The following is a 15,986-nucleotide window of genomic DNA, read 5'->3' as shown; positions in this document are numbered from 1 at the left end:
CAACTGACTAAAAATGTTTCACTGAAACAGTGAAAGCGGTAATAAAATGTGCGTGAAATATAATTCGTAAAACATAATTTATGTATTAGAAATAAATAAACTAAACTAGGATTACAAAATCACATATTGCATTATCTTCATTAGGAAGCCAATTTAAGTATTGTACTGGATTAGAAGGATATGTTATAACTGTTACATATTTTCAGGAAATTAAACCGTAAACAGCTTGAGCTAAACTTGGACTGTAAGGGGTGCGATTAAGTATAGTGGGCGGGGAGCAGCTTTAGTGTAGTTTTGGTGTAGAGGACTGTTGCCTCATTTTGCGTGGTGGATATTGAAGAGTAAGAGAAGAGCACAGGGGTTCCTGTTATTTAAAGATGCTGGTGCTTTTTGCTTTGGTGCTCTCCATGTCCGTTTCGGCCACGGTATCCGACCGTGGTACCCGGGGCTGCGCTCCGTGCCAGCCCAGTCTTTGCGCGCCTCTCCCGGCGGGAGGCTGCGAGCTGGGTACGGTTCAGGACTCCTGCGGGTGTTGTGCCGTTTGCGCTGCCGGGCAGGGGGATCCCTGCGGGGGACGCGGCAGCTCGTCCAGGCGCTGCGCAGCTGGGATGGAGTGCGTGAAGAGCGGCAAGGGCAGGAAGGGAGAAACCGGGGTGTGTGCCTGCAAGGGCGCCCATGAAGTGTGCGGCACTGACGGAGTCACCTACAAGAACAGCTGTGACCTCAGAGCGGCCAGCAAGAAAGCCGTAAGCATGAAGCAACCCGAGATCAAGGTGCTAAGTAAAGGAAAGTGCGAAAAAGGTGAGAGAATGTCTTCCTTGCTCGATAAATGATGTTAAAGATGCCCCATCCATTGTATTTTTTATCATTTATTCAAGTGACAGCTTTATTTACACCACTGTGACAAACGTGTAGGAATTAGCATTTTTTGTTAACTCAATCGAGAACAAATTTACATTGACAATAACGGCAGGAGTACCGATTAACAGCAGAGCATTTCGTGGAGCAATGAATTCCTTTGCTCAACAGTACAACAGCAGTCTAATATAACCCCACGACCCACCGGAGTACAGTACTGAGCCAACCCCTGAAAACCTTAAGCTCTACTTAAAGTAATATAAATCACGGAAATTCAAAACTGGGGTCTTATGTATTAAAACATGCATTTTGATGCCCTTTGCACTAGTCTTTCGGGTATTGTATTATTTCTGAATATTTGTATTGTGAAACTATCATTCTTAAAATCGGGAAAAGAAGGTCACGCGAATAAAAAGACAATGTAAAAATCAAATATGTTGGCGAGATATTATTTTGAAATGTAATTTGCAACTAAAACAATATAGAAGAAACGTTGCCTGTATATCTTGCGTCCTTTTTCTTGTGAATGTACAGGTCATTTGCATGTAGTAAATACGGAATAGACCGTATTTAGGCAATACTTTAGTTGCCTCTTCGCCGCTACAGCAATATGCACTGCTTACACATTTTCCTCTGAAAATCATTTCGACAAGGTAGTGGGGTTTTTTCTGTAGTAGGAAAACCGCTTGCTCCGAGACCACCGCTTTTTCCCTAACGAACTATTTTGACTCATTTCGGGGTGTGCTAAAAGGTGTAACACACGTAAAAATATTTTGGTTGGATGAGATAAATGAGCCCACAGTTCAACCCACAATCCAAAATAGTATGAGTATTGCAGTGAATTTGCTCTATAGTGCAATAATCTTTTATCTTTACGTTACTGTATATTTGGTGCTCAAATCTAAAGCCCTCTTGATAACGTGTCCAGTGCAAGAAATCGTAGAAATTCATTCTTCGACTAGCTGTCAAATAGGGAGTCTCACAGACTGAATTCACGCAGTGGCTTGAAATGCAAATCCCAGGAATACAGACACCTTTACAGAAGTCAGGTTACTTCATATTGTAACGCAACGGGGGCTCAGGCGGGCGCCCTTGCCGCATCTGGTCGGCCCAAAGTATAGGTGGCTCGAACCCGGGACTTCCGCGTCTCTCTGCAGCGACCTAGCCCCGTGAGCTAAAGAGAGATCTCTATCCAGCCCAGTAGCTGTAGTCCTGCTATCATAGGGAAGGGCGGTGACGTCACCTGCTCTGGTACGCCGGCTCTTACACAGTACCTGACGGCCGTAAGCGTTACACTCTCCCCCGCTTAAATCGCCGTCCCCGGCGAAGGGCTATCCCACCCCGCTTCTGACACCAATGTAACGCAACGGGGGCTCAGGCGGGCGCCCTTGCCGCATCTGGTCGGCCCAAAGTATAGGTGGCTCGAACCCGGGACTTCCGCGTCTCTCTGCAGCGACCCAACCCCGTGAGCTAAAGAGAGATCTCTTTCCAGCCCAGTAGCTGTAGTCCTGCTATCATAGGGAAGGGCGGTGACGTCACCTGCTCTGGTACGCCGGCTCTTACACAGTACCTGACGGCCGTAAGCGTTACACTCTCCCCCGCTTAAATCGCCGTCCCCGGCGAAGGGCTATCCCACCCCGCTTCTGACACCAATGTAACGCAACGGGGGCTCAGGCGGGCGCCCTTGCCGCATCTGGTCGGCCCAAAGTATAGGTGGCTCGAACCCGGGACTTCCGCGTCTCTCTGCAGCGACCTAGCCCCGTGAGCTAAAGAGAGATCTCTATCCAGCCCAGTAGCTGTAGTCCTGCTATCATAGGGAAGGGCGGTGACGTCACCTGCTCTGGTACGCCGGCTCTTACACAGTACCTGACGGCCGTAAGCGTTACAATATCAAAAACGTATTTATGAAAACAAGCACCATACATATGGGAATTATTACACTATCTTTACCCCCCTCGTTACAGTTGCTGTTTTCTCTTAGGTTTTCAACTGAATAGTTTTTATTATTTTGTCATTATGTTTGGCATAAGGCTAACATAACAAGGCTGTCTTGCAGTGCTGGGACCCTGGGTTCAATTCCTAGTTTGTATTTTCTCTGTGTTCACCCTGTGTTCGAGTGGGTTTCTAGGTTAATAGACTTCTGGGGAAACTGACCCTGGTGTGAGTGTGCCCTGCGATTGACTGGAGACTCACCCAGGGTGTACCCCTTGTGCCCGTTGCTTGCCAGGATAGGCTCTAGCTACTCTGAGCTCAGTCTTCTGTGAGAGGACCCTCGCCCCTTCAGCTCCCTAGATCTCACTTGAATACAAGGGGATCTTCCCCCTCCCGAATCTGAATTGCACGCAAGCGGACCTCGCTTTCATACACACGAAACAATCGGCTCATATTCCTTCCTTTCCCGTCTCAGGCATGAAACACTCCTCGCGTCCTTTGCTTTAGCAGAAATTCAGCTTGGTCTGGTTTCTAGCCATCATTTAAATCGGTGCTGTGTAAAAGTTTGACCACCCCAGCCAGATCAACATCATTTAAAGCCCAGTGGCGACACTTGTGAACATAGATGTGAATAATACTAAGACATGTCGCACGCCAACAAGTTAACTATCTATGACATAAACCTGTGGTTGTAATGTTTGTAAAATCACCGTAGTTTTTTTTCTTCTAAGGTACGGTTTCCTTTTCTTTCCCTACCGTGACACGCTGTTGCCAAACGCGTAACTCTTGGATACCATCGCGATAAGACCTCCGCAGCATGTCATGATAGGGGACCCCATGTATAAGGCATGTATATCGCGGCAGTATATATCTCGAGTGGCGCCTTGCTTCCATGCCACCCTGGCACCGGTGTCGCAACAAAGGTTTCATATCAGGACATGATATACCCAGATAGGACTTGTTGCGATATATATGACTTTGTGTCGCGACATGGGGTCAGCATGTCCTGTCAGGCTGTGTCCTATCACAACATATGGACTCCCATGTCGCGACATGGGGGCGGGGCAATTTGTTGGGGTATTTCATCTCGTGATATAGGGGCTTCATGTCGCGACATGGGCGTGTCGGGTTTTCTTATATCGCGATATAGGGCCTTTCATGTCGCGACATGGGGGGGGGGCACTTTTGCCGGGGTATGTCATATCGCGATATAAGGGGCTTCATGTCGCGACATGGGCGTGTCGGTTTTTCTTATATCGCGATATAGAGCCTTTCATGTCGCGACATGGGCGTGTCAGTTTTGTTATATCGCGATATAGGGCCTTTCATGTCGCAACATGGAGGGAAGGCACTTTTGCCGGGGTATGTCATATCGCGATATACGGGGCTTCATGTCGCAACATGGGCGCGGGGGGGGCGTTTGACTCCTTATCGCCACATGGGGGGTGGGCGTTTTGTCGGGGGGGGGGACGCCATATCGCGACAGTGGCGCCATGACAGCGATGTGATCGTGATGCGCGCACTCCTATCGTGACATGCTATCGGAATCGTGAACGCGCTGTGGATGCCATGACATTCTTTGTCTGCGATTAATCAGTAATTGGAATCCAATGGATGTGTAACTGCATATCCAGTGTGCTCATACAGCACACACGGTACACACAGAACTTCCGCTGTGGCGCTTTACCCAATCAGAGTGTCGATTCTCATTCTTCACCCAATCGCGGCCCGAAGTGTTCGGGGGTTTAGCCAACCATGGGTCTGAGAGCTGTTCAAGCCAGCAGCGCCAGGTGGATCGTCTTCTTTACTACCAATGATAATCTATTTTTAAAATGCTTTACTTATTTGCAAAATAACTACATCGGCTTGTTTTTTTAACGTCTTTATTGATTCACAATGTCCCGTACTCTTCGAAATAAATACATTTTTATTTGCAATATAACTGTCTCCGCTGCTTTCTATAATGAATACATGGTATTCGAACAATTGTAATCGTATATTTAAGGTAGGGGAAACACCTTCTGCTTTGTACTTCAAAAATGAATAGAAATGTAAAGTCTATGACCATTATATTATTATAGTCGTGCTTTCAATTTATTTTTTTTAATTGTTAAGTTATATCGAGCTTGAAACTTATACCTAAAAATGTGAATATGGGCTCTCGTGTTGTACCAGCGGTAATTTGGAAACTGGTGTCTCTTCACTAATGAAAGGAGTACACAAGCAACACATTTTCGAGAACTTGGTTAAAAATTAAAAGAAAACCCAATTAACTAACATAGTAACTCCTCTCTAAATGTAAGACTGTTTATTCGTGTAAAGGCTGCAAAGTCTGGGGTCAACTGATCAAACTCAAAAGATCACAACGGAAAGATCTGGCGGTCGTGACTTTGCTGCTTTGTACGTCACAGAGTGAGGCCACAGTCAGGAAAAGAAGGCGCTATATTGAAACACCCACCCCACCCGACCAGACAGATTTGGAAAACAAATTGCCCCCATTGTTTTCATCACATTCAGGAGTTCAAGTACCGAGTTTGTTGGTATCTGTAAACGTCCTCGTAGATAGTCACGTGATTACCCAAAAACCAAGGCGCTATATCTCGGAAACGAAAGCAGCACAAACGCTACTTACAGCGACTCAAACCAGCACAAACGTAGCACTAACGCATGAGGCGGGTTTCATCGTTTGTGCTGTCTGTGGGGGGGGGGGGCATCTTCACGGAGCTTTCTTATGTTCTTAAATTGCATTTAAATACCTAATTGAAAAAGGGGGACATTATTTTATTTTGATTTCGTTCAGTTCATGTATATTCTTGACTCTCCACACAAAATGGTGTAGAACCTGTCTCTTGTCATGTGTATCTGACAAGGTGTGTTGGAATAACAGCTGTCAGTAATGCTGCTATTGCACTGGCATCTCTTACTCTAAAATCATCTAAAATCCAACTGACAGTACAAGACCACAAATAAGAGTCAAGAACGGTTCCACAAGTGCAATTAAAGAAACAAATGGGCCTTGCTGGATGGCACGAATACCAGTTCATGGCTTTGAATAGACATGTTGTCTGAAATTTCAGCCTAGAGGGATTTTGAGCGTCAAAAGAAAAGAATGCTAATCAAATACCTCTGCGGCACTTGTAGAGACATGGATGAGCGTGTTGTTTCAAACCAAAGCCTGCCGCTAGCTCACTGAACCCTCTCATGATTAACGACAAAGACTGGCCCGTCCTGGATTAGCGAGTGAATTGATCGTGGTCAATGTAAAAATAGTCTCCGTAAGCAAAATCACATGCCATGGGAATAATTCAAATGCCTTCCGATTTGCCCTTCAATTAGACTGGCTGATTTCAAAGGTTTGCCATTAAAGAGACGGGACTAGCAGCCCCCCCCCCCAAAAAAAAACTTTTTTTTTGTTTTGCGGCACTGAATGCACTCGTCAAGTATTTGTAATTTTAGCGCATTAGTTTTGAGGGTGAGTCCATGAATCTTTCAGGCGTTTGTAGCTTGTAGTAATGTGCTGTACTCGGTTCAAAAAGTTGAGCATGCAAAATGAAGATTAAAAAATAAAAAAAAGAAGAAACTCCGTAGTGCAAAGTTTACTTATAAACCATTAAAAGATTTAAATGTGTAATAAACTGACATTTGAGGTGCATTTTTATCAGTGGTGTCTTACTGAAGAGACTATCACCCAGAACTATACTTGATGTACATACTGTAGGTTAAACTTATCAATTTATGTGCCAAATGGAGGACAAATACTGCTGCGAATGGAATCTTTATTCCCTGTTCAAAATGTGAATTTTACATTATCCCGTTTTACTTACTTCTAATTTATCTATTTAAAGTTAAGGCAGTAATAGTGCATGATAGCCCCTCGTGCAGGCAGAAGTGTTTACTATTAAGTAGTCTGAAAGATTTAACAATCAAATGATAATGTAAAATATACAAGCAGTTATATGCATTTTATTCTATTGCATATTTTCAGACAGGTTTCATAGGAGGGTCCGTTCAGAGCTGAGGAAGATAGTGACAATGTACAATCCAGAATTAATTCCATACCCAAACTTGGTGACCCTGTTTTTCTGGCTGAAACAGAAGAATATGGACAGACATGTAGAGCAGAAAAGAAGTACAGTAAGGTAATAGGTGTCAGTTTAGAAAATTAACATGTGAGACTTCTCTCATGACCTTCTCTCATTCTGTTGTCTCATGACCCAGCTAGAAAAACTGAACTTTTTACCTAAAATAACATGATAGGAATGATCAGAATGTGCCAGTAAAATACTTCCTTTCTCATTACACTAAAAGTTCAAATACTTTATTTGTAACCCAAGCTTTACCTACTCTCTCATGTAATTTCTTATATTTGTATTTGATTTTCAAATAAATAAATTAGCCCCGTATTTCAAAAAAGTATTTAATGTTAATTTTTAATAAGTTGGTCCTAAATCATTTTTCTTTAAGGGACTTTTAATCCAGATGTGCTTTCCTGTGTATTTTTTAACAGTTGATTCAGAGAAACTGTTGATGTCTGCCTACAGTGTATGTGGTGGATTACTTTTAGGTTCTGTGGGAAGTCTGAAAGCACCGATGCCTTACACTAATCAATGCATAACAGGTCTATGAAAATGCCTGACTAAATTTATGCACGCCTTGGAAACTTCTCATGCATTTAATGTCCATTCCTGTGTTCAGTAAATAGCTGAAGAAAAAGAAAGTTTTTGCTAAGATTATGCTGTCAACGAAAAAAATGGCAAAACTGAGAATTGGCTTTGTGTTGAGCTTACAAACTCTCTTTAATATTTCTTCGTCTTGCAGCACCTGTCATCGTGACTCCTCCTAAAGAGATCTGGAATGTGACTGGAGCCCAGGTCTACCTGGGCTGTGAAGCTATAGGAATCCCAACCCCTGTTCTCACCTGGAAAAAGGTCAGTCACTTTTAACATAAGAGCGGGGGACAGTGCACTGCTGTTTGATTATCTGACTTGTTTGCTGAGGTTGTAGTCGAGGGTTTTCAGAAAGGGTTTGATAAACTAAAAGGGGGTGGAAAGAGGGTACTAATGATAAATTAGCTGGACACAATGCGGTTTAAAAAATGGGAAACAATGACACCACATCAAACTGGAGTGAAGGTCACCCCATTTGCATGTGGGGTGGTTGTATCCCTGGACTGTCCTATTTGTATAAATTGTTTGGAAGGAGACACAATTGACTCGAGAGTCAATCGGCACAGCTTGCAGTTTTGACCAAGGAAGCCAATGGGAATAAAGCTTAAGAAGATGCTTTATAACAAGACAAAGTTATCATGTAATTCTGTACTTGACACGGTCCTCACTGTGTCTCCTGTAAAAGGAACCTAAATTTCAAGCACCGTCTTGGTTTGACAGAAGATGGATGAAAGTACACAGCTTCTGAGGCAAAAGGATGTGCTTGTGGACAATTTGTTTCTGTGTTGAGTAGATCTCAGCCGGTCACATGAAAAAACAGAAAAAGATACTTCTAAGATCAAGGGAACACCACACCCCCAATCTCTTCCTAAACTCCTTCACAAGATGGATTAATATAACCCGACAGTGTGTCATGTAGTGTATCTGTCAGGATATTGTGAACAGCCCAAGTCTGATGTGCCCCTGGTGTTGTAACTAACTTGTTATTCAGCTAACAGCAGACAGCTCCCTGCTTTCCTATAATACCACTGTTAAGGTTCACGTAGCAGTCCCTCATAATCCACCCCTGCATACTCAGACACACACATACTGCAGACACACCAAAAGCAGCTCAGCAGCTGCAGGTTACTCAAGACAGCACATGACTGGACTTTCAAGGAAGTACTCTGAGTTAACCAAAGGTCACTGTGTACAGTAACACTGAAGAACTAAATACCTCTCTAAAGCATAATATGGCCAGCAGCCATATCCCCCTGCAACTCACAACTGACAACCCACTGAAGCTAAGCAGGTGTGAACCTGGTCAGTATCTGGATTGGGCCAGTAGGGGGCACTCACCCTGCAGTCCTAATGCTCCAGGACAGTGATGGGGACTCTATTCTGTAAAAAAGGCGCCATCTTTCGGATGAGACATAAAACGGAGGTCCTGACTCTCTGTGGTCATTAAAATTCCCAGGGCGTTTCTAGAAAAGAGTAGGGGTGTCACCCTGGCATCCTGTCCAAATTTCCCATTGAATTGGCTTCATCACTCTGTTCTCCTCCCCACTGATAGCTGATGTGTGGTGAGCGTATTGGTGCACTATGGCTGCTGTGGCATCATCCAGGTGGGGCTATACATTGGTGGTGGTGGAGGGGAGTCCCCATTACCCGTAAAGCACTTTGAGTGGAGTGTCCAGAAAAGCGATATATAAGTGTAACCAATTATTTGTTCTGTAAAAAGTGCTCTGAGAAGCCACCTTCAAAAGTGCTGTATAAAATAAAGTTTACTGTAATGTCACTCTATTAGACAATCACTAAAGTAGTACAGTACAGTGCTGTAAAGTCATGGGAAAACACTTAAAAGTGGCAAGTCTGTATCTATGATTTTATAGTGAGGATCATGCATGTTTGAGAAAATCTACCTTAAAGCTGTGTACCCAGTTTTGAATGGCTTTTACTGCAACATATGTCCCATACTCCATTGGTTACGTTGTTGGTATTGCAAGGTATTTACTGCATATTAACAATATGTCTAATTAACCACTGTTTTTCTAATAATTACAGCTCAAGTTCCATTTACATGTACTTGTTTTGACCAACAAACCAATAAATTACTGTCTCTTTTTTTCTGTCATCTGCATCCTGTCAAAGTTGCTTAGTATGACTGAGATCTTGGCCTCTAGCTGGCAATTCTGAGATGAATTGTGAACAGCCCCAGCACCGCTGTGTTTGAATGTTTTGCAAGGCGGGTAAAAGGATGGCATTCAGAGCTAAATTAGTGACACGTGAAGGTCTTTCATTTTTTTTCTCGTTTTTATGTGGATGTCAGATCGTAACTACGAGCAAGGGTCAGGAGAAGATGGAGCTGCTGCCTGGTGACCGTGACAACCTGGCCATCCAGACGCGCGGTGGGCCGGAGAAGCATGAGGTCACTGGCTGGGTGCTGGTGAGTGCTGCGCCGCCGGGTGGGCTTCGCACTCAAACCAGGCCGGGAAGAGTTTTGCCTTAAAGGCTCTCTTGTCTCGGGCGGCATCCACGTCAGAAAGTCTCCTTTAACTTGAACACGTTGTTACAGGCTGAGCTGAGCACAGAGCTGGCCAGGGTATGGAGAGGTGCCGTAGTCCCTGCGCACACCCTTTATTCAGTAAACAGAACACAGCCTGGAGGCTCTGGGAGAAAAAAATGCATGGGGGTCATGGTGCAAACTAAAATAAGGGAAAAAAAAATCTTTAGCTGCTAAGAAGCATCACCAGTGGTTTCAACTCAATAATGACTGCCCCTGTGGCTCATCTTCTGGTCACTCGTACAGGGAGGTCCTTCGATTTTAGCCCAGCGACACTTACAGTCAGTGTCTTGGACCTCTGGCTAGTTCGGGAACTCTCTCACTCTCCCTCAGACCTCCCAGGTGTGTTGTGGTCACTCTCTCACTGGCTACCCGACACACCTGCAGAGGGGACTTGGTGTGTTAAATAAAGAGGACCTCAGCGATCGAGTACGTGGTAGTGTAACGACAGACAGCTGAGTCCTTTTGGAAAGATGCTCATACTGTCTGCTTGTCACATACATTCAGAAGTTACTTCTCACTAATCACGTGCCTCTGGAAACCACAGTTCGTCTTGCCATGTGTAGGTCAGGAGGGACCACAGGTAAATAGTATAACACACTAAACTTAACTCCTTCTCCCAGCAAGACTGAGGTTCTTACATTTCTGCAATGTATATCCACTTACTATTTTTGTTAACTGAACGCAAATGTTTCATATGACCAAACGCTGGAAGTGTTAACTTTATATAACATCCCACTTACACACCAGCTGCTATGGAGAATATAAAAATAAATGGAGTACATAGAAACACAGAGAATTTGTTCTGAAAAGTCCCCTGCAGCTTTTGTAACAGTGGACACAGATAAGGCAGACTACTAAAAAAGTAATTCTTTAGCATCCTCTTTTCCTGTGATGGGAGTGGAGTAAACCCTTCTGATCAAAAAAAGAAAGAGTGGCTGTTAATTCACAGAGTAAGTTAAGATCTGAGGCTCCATATTCCCTCTTGAATATACGGTATATATTTTCACTCACTTGCTCCTCTATTCTCTTAGATCATTCTTGACTTTTACATCTTGACCAGCAAGCTCTAGTGTAAAAACATCAGCAGTGAGTTCTTGAGGTTTGCCTTCCCCCAGAATGCAGATTCTTATGATCTGCTGTAAGCAGCAGTCATTCATGCATGTTTCCAAAGGTAACCAGTAGGATTTGTTTTGTGTCAGTTCACTCTCCAGCATAGTTAACTGCTATAAGCTTGTGAGAACAACAACAAAAAAAACGTATTACAGACTTGTGACCTGTTTACTGTTACTTTGTAGTTTTAATTTTGTCTCAGTTTTCTGTCCCTTTATGTGAAATTCCACATCTGCTCACAAGAAGTTTTAGTTTTTTGAAGAATGTGTCTGAGGCCGCCTCTGAAACATCTTTGTACTTAATGTCTGAGGCTTTGAAGTGGCCTTAAGAAAATGAGACTTTTTGTGCTTTTGGGTTGACTGACCTTGTTTAAAACAGTGTACATTCTAAACAAGCTTTAAACAACCCTAAAGTAAGGCCTTAAGGTTTTAATATTTTCCACAACACAAGCAGACAGAACCTTTGAAAACATTAGCCTGTAGTATCACAATATCTTTCATCAGGATTGTCTAAAGTTTTGAATGTAGAGTCAAAGATTCATAAATAGTAGCTGTTCTTTTAAGATTTTATAGATAAGATAAAATCTTGTTAACACTTTTGGAAACATTAGCTTCTATATCAAGGATTAATAGACTGCTGTGATTAGCAAAGCTGGGACAGACATACTTTTGCCTTATTATTGTTATTAAAAGTAATGTCTGACTTAAACTGCTTGTGGCTGTTTATTCATGTAAAAGTGCCTGTGTTGACTAGTGAATGGCTTTCCGCCAAGAGTGTGGCTCAATTTAAAAATAGTTACGTTTGTACCAGATATATGGATTAAAATCTCACATTTGTCTCTTGGTGGCAAAGACCAGCTTCTAAAATAAACATTTTTTGTTTGTTTGCTTCATTCATGATGGTGTTTCTGTTTCAAGTTTATTGGGATAGTAAAATCAAAACTGTACCCTCTGTTAAAATACAGTGTATTCTTTATCAGCGTTAGTTACCAGTGATTTTTCCTTATAAGGGTTTAAGTTGTTGAACCAGGAAATGGTATTCTGCAGAAGTATTTGCAGGATTTTTTTTTTATAAACACAAGTAGTTTTATAACATTCTTTGGATGTACAGTATGTGAGCAATTGAAAAAACGTAATGCTCTCCAAAATCAGCTAGCCAATTGATTATTTACTATAAATCATTACGTGAAACTCTAATAAAACATCCTTTGGAATAGTAATGTTTTCTGAGTAATGATAACAAAATAAAGTAAGATGTCCCTGATTTTAAAAAATTACAAAAAGACTACAGAGCAGTTTTATATGTTTATGTATTTGTGTATCAGACTTCAAACTTTGTAAATTAGTAGTTAAAGTAAACAACAAAGGTGAAAACATATCTGACAATATGGAACTTTTTTCCATTTAAGAGTAAATCAATTAACCTTCTCACAATGGAAAACTAGACTGTTAATTGCAAACTGCCAGAGGAATCTGAGACACAGCATACCTGTCTTCATGCCTCTGTTTCAGATTTCTCCACTGACCAAAATGGATGCCGGAGAATATGAGTGCCATGCAGCAAACTCTAAAGGAGAAACATCTGCTGTTGGCAGAATCAACGTGGCAGACTCGTCTGATGGCATCCCAACTCAGCAAGGTAACAGTGGCGCTGGGCTACCGGTTGAGTTACTTCGGTACTTCGAGTGAAGTGCTGATTGCAGCTGGATACTTTCAGACACTGAGTCAGTCTAAGTAGGCAGCACGACAACAGTCATTCACCCCAGCGTCCCTCTGCCATTTAGCCCTGGGTGTCCAAAAAACACACCTTGCGGATCACAGTCACAGGGGGCCAACATGAATTTCCCGAAAAAAATGCCCTCGTTGTGCAAGAGAGTTAGATGGCCTCAGAGTTTAGAAGACAAAAAACTGTAATATCCTTATCCCTCCACCTTCTGTACAGCTTTGTCTGCTTCCACGTCCACACATGACTGTCATTTTGCTAGATAAGCAGGCCTGTACTTTATCAAGGCTTTGAATGCCTTTCTCTAGCTAGAGGAATTCAGTTCTTGGGTTAGACATGCGATACAGAATGCCTAGGGGGTTGGCTTGCCCAGGGCACCTGTCCTTCATTGAAAAGCTGTAGCCCTAATTGTGCTATTCAAGCTCTCTTGTGTTACTTTCAGTTAATCAGTTAGCATTACCAGACATGCATATTTACGCATGCCAGTAAAGCATTACACAGGCATATTTTCTTACGCATCTAAGGTAGGTGTGTAAGAAAAAAAATGTCACAGTAAATATGCTTGATACAGGCATTATTCAGAATTGTTTAGAGTCATATTTTAATGGTTACATGGGTTTGTATTGTCTCAAGCTCTAAAAACCCACCCTGTTCCGTTACATCTTCAGTTCTCATCCAGTGAGCTCAGGGAGACATCTGTTCTAACTTTTTCCTGTTCCAGTTGTAACTATCAGTTAATGTAATCTATTTTAAATGACAAACAATCATTTCAGTTGCTGCATCGAACCTCATGCTTCTTAGTGAAAAGGGATCTTGGCTGCAGTGAAACTGATTGCTGTTTCTGTGCCCTCAGCTCAAGACGACGAACTCTGAGATGGAGCCGACATGGTGTGTTCCTACCTGAGAGCCAGGAGCAGTGTGCACCGTCAACAGCCTACACAGCTCTGCAGCCCGGATGGAGTTAGGAGTTTGAATCCAGCGCAAAACTAATATCTTCAGCACACCAGCAATGCTTGCATTCCACTCTTATGTCTATAAAAACTTAAAAGATTTAACCTGTATTTTTAAAGAACACATAAATGCACATTTAGATTAGTGTTTGACAGAATAAGCCTGATAATGAAGTTCCGAAACTGGAACTTTCTTTTTACTTCTTTAATTTCTTCTTTAAAATGTACTACAGGATGGCAGATCTGTCAAGATTGCTTCAGGTATTCTGGAATCGTAACTGAAGAGGAAAACAGTTCAAATGTCTGACGAGGGGACTTTTTTGTGTGTGGTGGCAGGTATTCTTCCCTATCTTTCAACATGACAACCAAACAATCCCATAAAACCAGCTTTTGAAAGGACGTCCTGAAGCTAATCCACAGGAAGTGTTCAAGGGAGAGAAGAATGATGGGAAAAAAAGGCTTGAATAGATTTCTTACAACCTGAAATCAGGGAGGAAACACTTCAGTGTTTCATCATTAAAAGGTCTTTGACTTTCAATGGACTTTTAGGCTGTATGTAAAACATTCTTTCCCTTTGTAATTCCAGGGTAGCAACTTTAAGATCTCTTTCCAGAAGCTGAATTATCCAGAATTGACAGCTTGTTATATTACAGCAAAGAATTACAAGAAAATATAAAGCAACAGGACATTGCAACAACTGCAAAAATGTAAATAATTTGTATTACTCCTTTGGGGTGTTGATAAAGGACCCAGGGTTGTGATATCTCTATCTCCAGTAAAAGGTTAGAGTTGGGCCAGCATTGCAGCATAGTGCATTCCCCGATGATGTATGGTCAACAGGTTCTATTTACCTAAGGGCAGATGTATTTTGACTCTAAAACGTTTGAGAGTCCTTCACTGTTTACCATCATGTCCATTTACGGGATCTAGGGAAGTACTGAAATAAGGCTCTTAACTTAATTAGCCAAACTGAATGCCACAAACACCAAGAAAATCTAAATGGTCATAATCAGAGTGAAAACTGTAAAAAGGCTATGTCTGTGATGGCTGAAATGTTAATGTAGGAATTGGGGAGTGGGACCAACCGTCATCTAAAGCCTGTATGGACAATTTGTGTTCTTTTATTCTTTAGTCCAGTCAGAGTGGTCTGTGTTTTTCTCAGATAAGACATTACCCTTTTTTAAAAAAAAAAAACATTGTATCCTCTACAATTTTTTCTGATGGAACTTTTACTGTTTTTTTTAAAAAACCCAAGAAGGTGAAAAATTGTTTGGAGCTTTATATAAAGATGTTCTAACTCTAATGACTGACCTGTATAAAGTGTTATAACTAAATTAAATCACGTCTATTTTATACATTTTCTCAGCAAAACCTCCAATAAATGTACAGCGACAGTTATACATAAGTTTAAGCTTGCTGTTAAAACATTTTTAAATCTTATTGTAAACTAGCTTCCAAAGGAAAAAATAGAGCTGTACCAGTATAAATTAATTCTATGAATTTGTATACTTGACCATAATTTGTGGAAAACTGCTATACATTCATAGTAAATCACTTTCTATGCATCTTTGTCACCAACAAAAAAATTATATAATTGTGCCAAGACAATAAAAAGAAAGTATCATTATCAAGGAAGAAAAAAAAAGTATGAATTGAAACTGAGGATATCATATATTCCAAGTAACATTTTAAAAAAAGGTTCGATTGTTCTTACCAATACCTGTTAGTAAACATTTTAAAGGAGAGTTTCAGAAAAAAAAACTTTTAAGAAAATGTTAAAGGGAATGTGTTAACCACAGTCCTACCAAATCCTGCATTTGCTAAAAATCAATTTTTGCAGATGGTACGTGTTAGAAATGCACTTTGCGAATTGTGTGGAAATATTTGTCCAGAAACATAAAAAAACTTATCATTGGAATGAGAACATACTATCTGCCTTAGTTCATTGCCTTATTTTTAATAATCATTTTTCAGTCTTGTAATCAATCTACTGTATATGGTGCAATTTGGACCAAAACATTTCACAAGCCTTTTATGAGCTTTGGTAACCGTCAAAACACCCCAATTATTTCAGTTGAAATGTATTGGATAACTGATGACCTTGTAGGATTATTTTGGAAATTAAATTCTCCACCATCAAATGTTTCACTGCTTTCCTGTAGATTTTTTTGTAATACAGAGCACGACTTCCTGCGTGACCTC

At 41.6% G+C, this 15,986-nt stretch overlaps 1 protein-coding gene across 1 annotated transcript; it reads left to right on the top strand.

Annotated features, from left to right (window-relative positions):
- The first annotated feature begins 259 nt into the window (after positions 1 to 259).
- On the top strand, positions 260 to 15,928 carry igfbp7 (insulin-like growth factor binding protein 7). The gene is made up of 5 exons (XM_088920000.1): positions 260 to 801; positions 7,609 to 7,718; positions 9,766 to 9,882; positions 12,624 to 12,750; positions 13,688 to 15,928. Exons 1-5 carry the CDS (start codon positions 378 to 380, stop codon positions 13,705 to 13,707), a joined length of 798 nt encoding a protein of 265 aa, XP_088776126.1. The 5' UTR covers positions 260 to 377; the 3' UTR covers positions 13,708 to 15,928.
- Positions 15,929 to 15,986: the final 58 nt, after the last annotated feature.

Source organism: Atractosteus spatula, chromosome 1 (genome assembly GCF_055471065.1).
Source record: "Atractosteus spatula isolate fAtrSpa1 chromosome 1, fAtrSpa1.hap1, whole genome shotgun sequence".
Taxonomy (NCBI): Eukaryota; Metazoa; Chordata; class Actinopteri; order Semionotiformes; family Lepisosteidae; genus Atractosteus; species Atractosteus spatula.
Note: the sequence above shows the minus strand (reverse complement) of the source record. Positions and strands in the feature narration are given on the sequence as shown.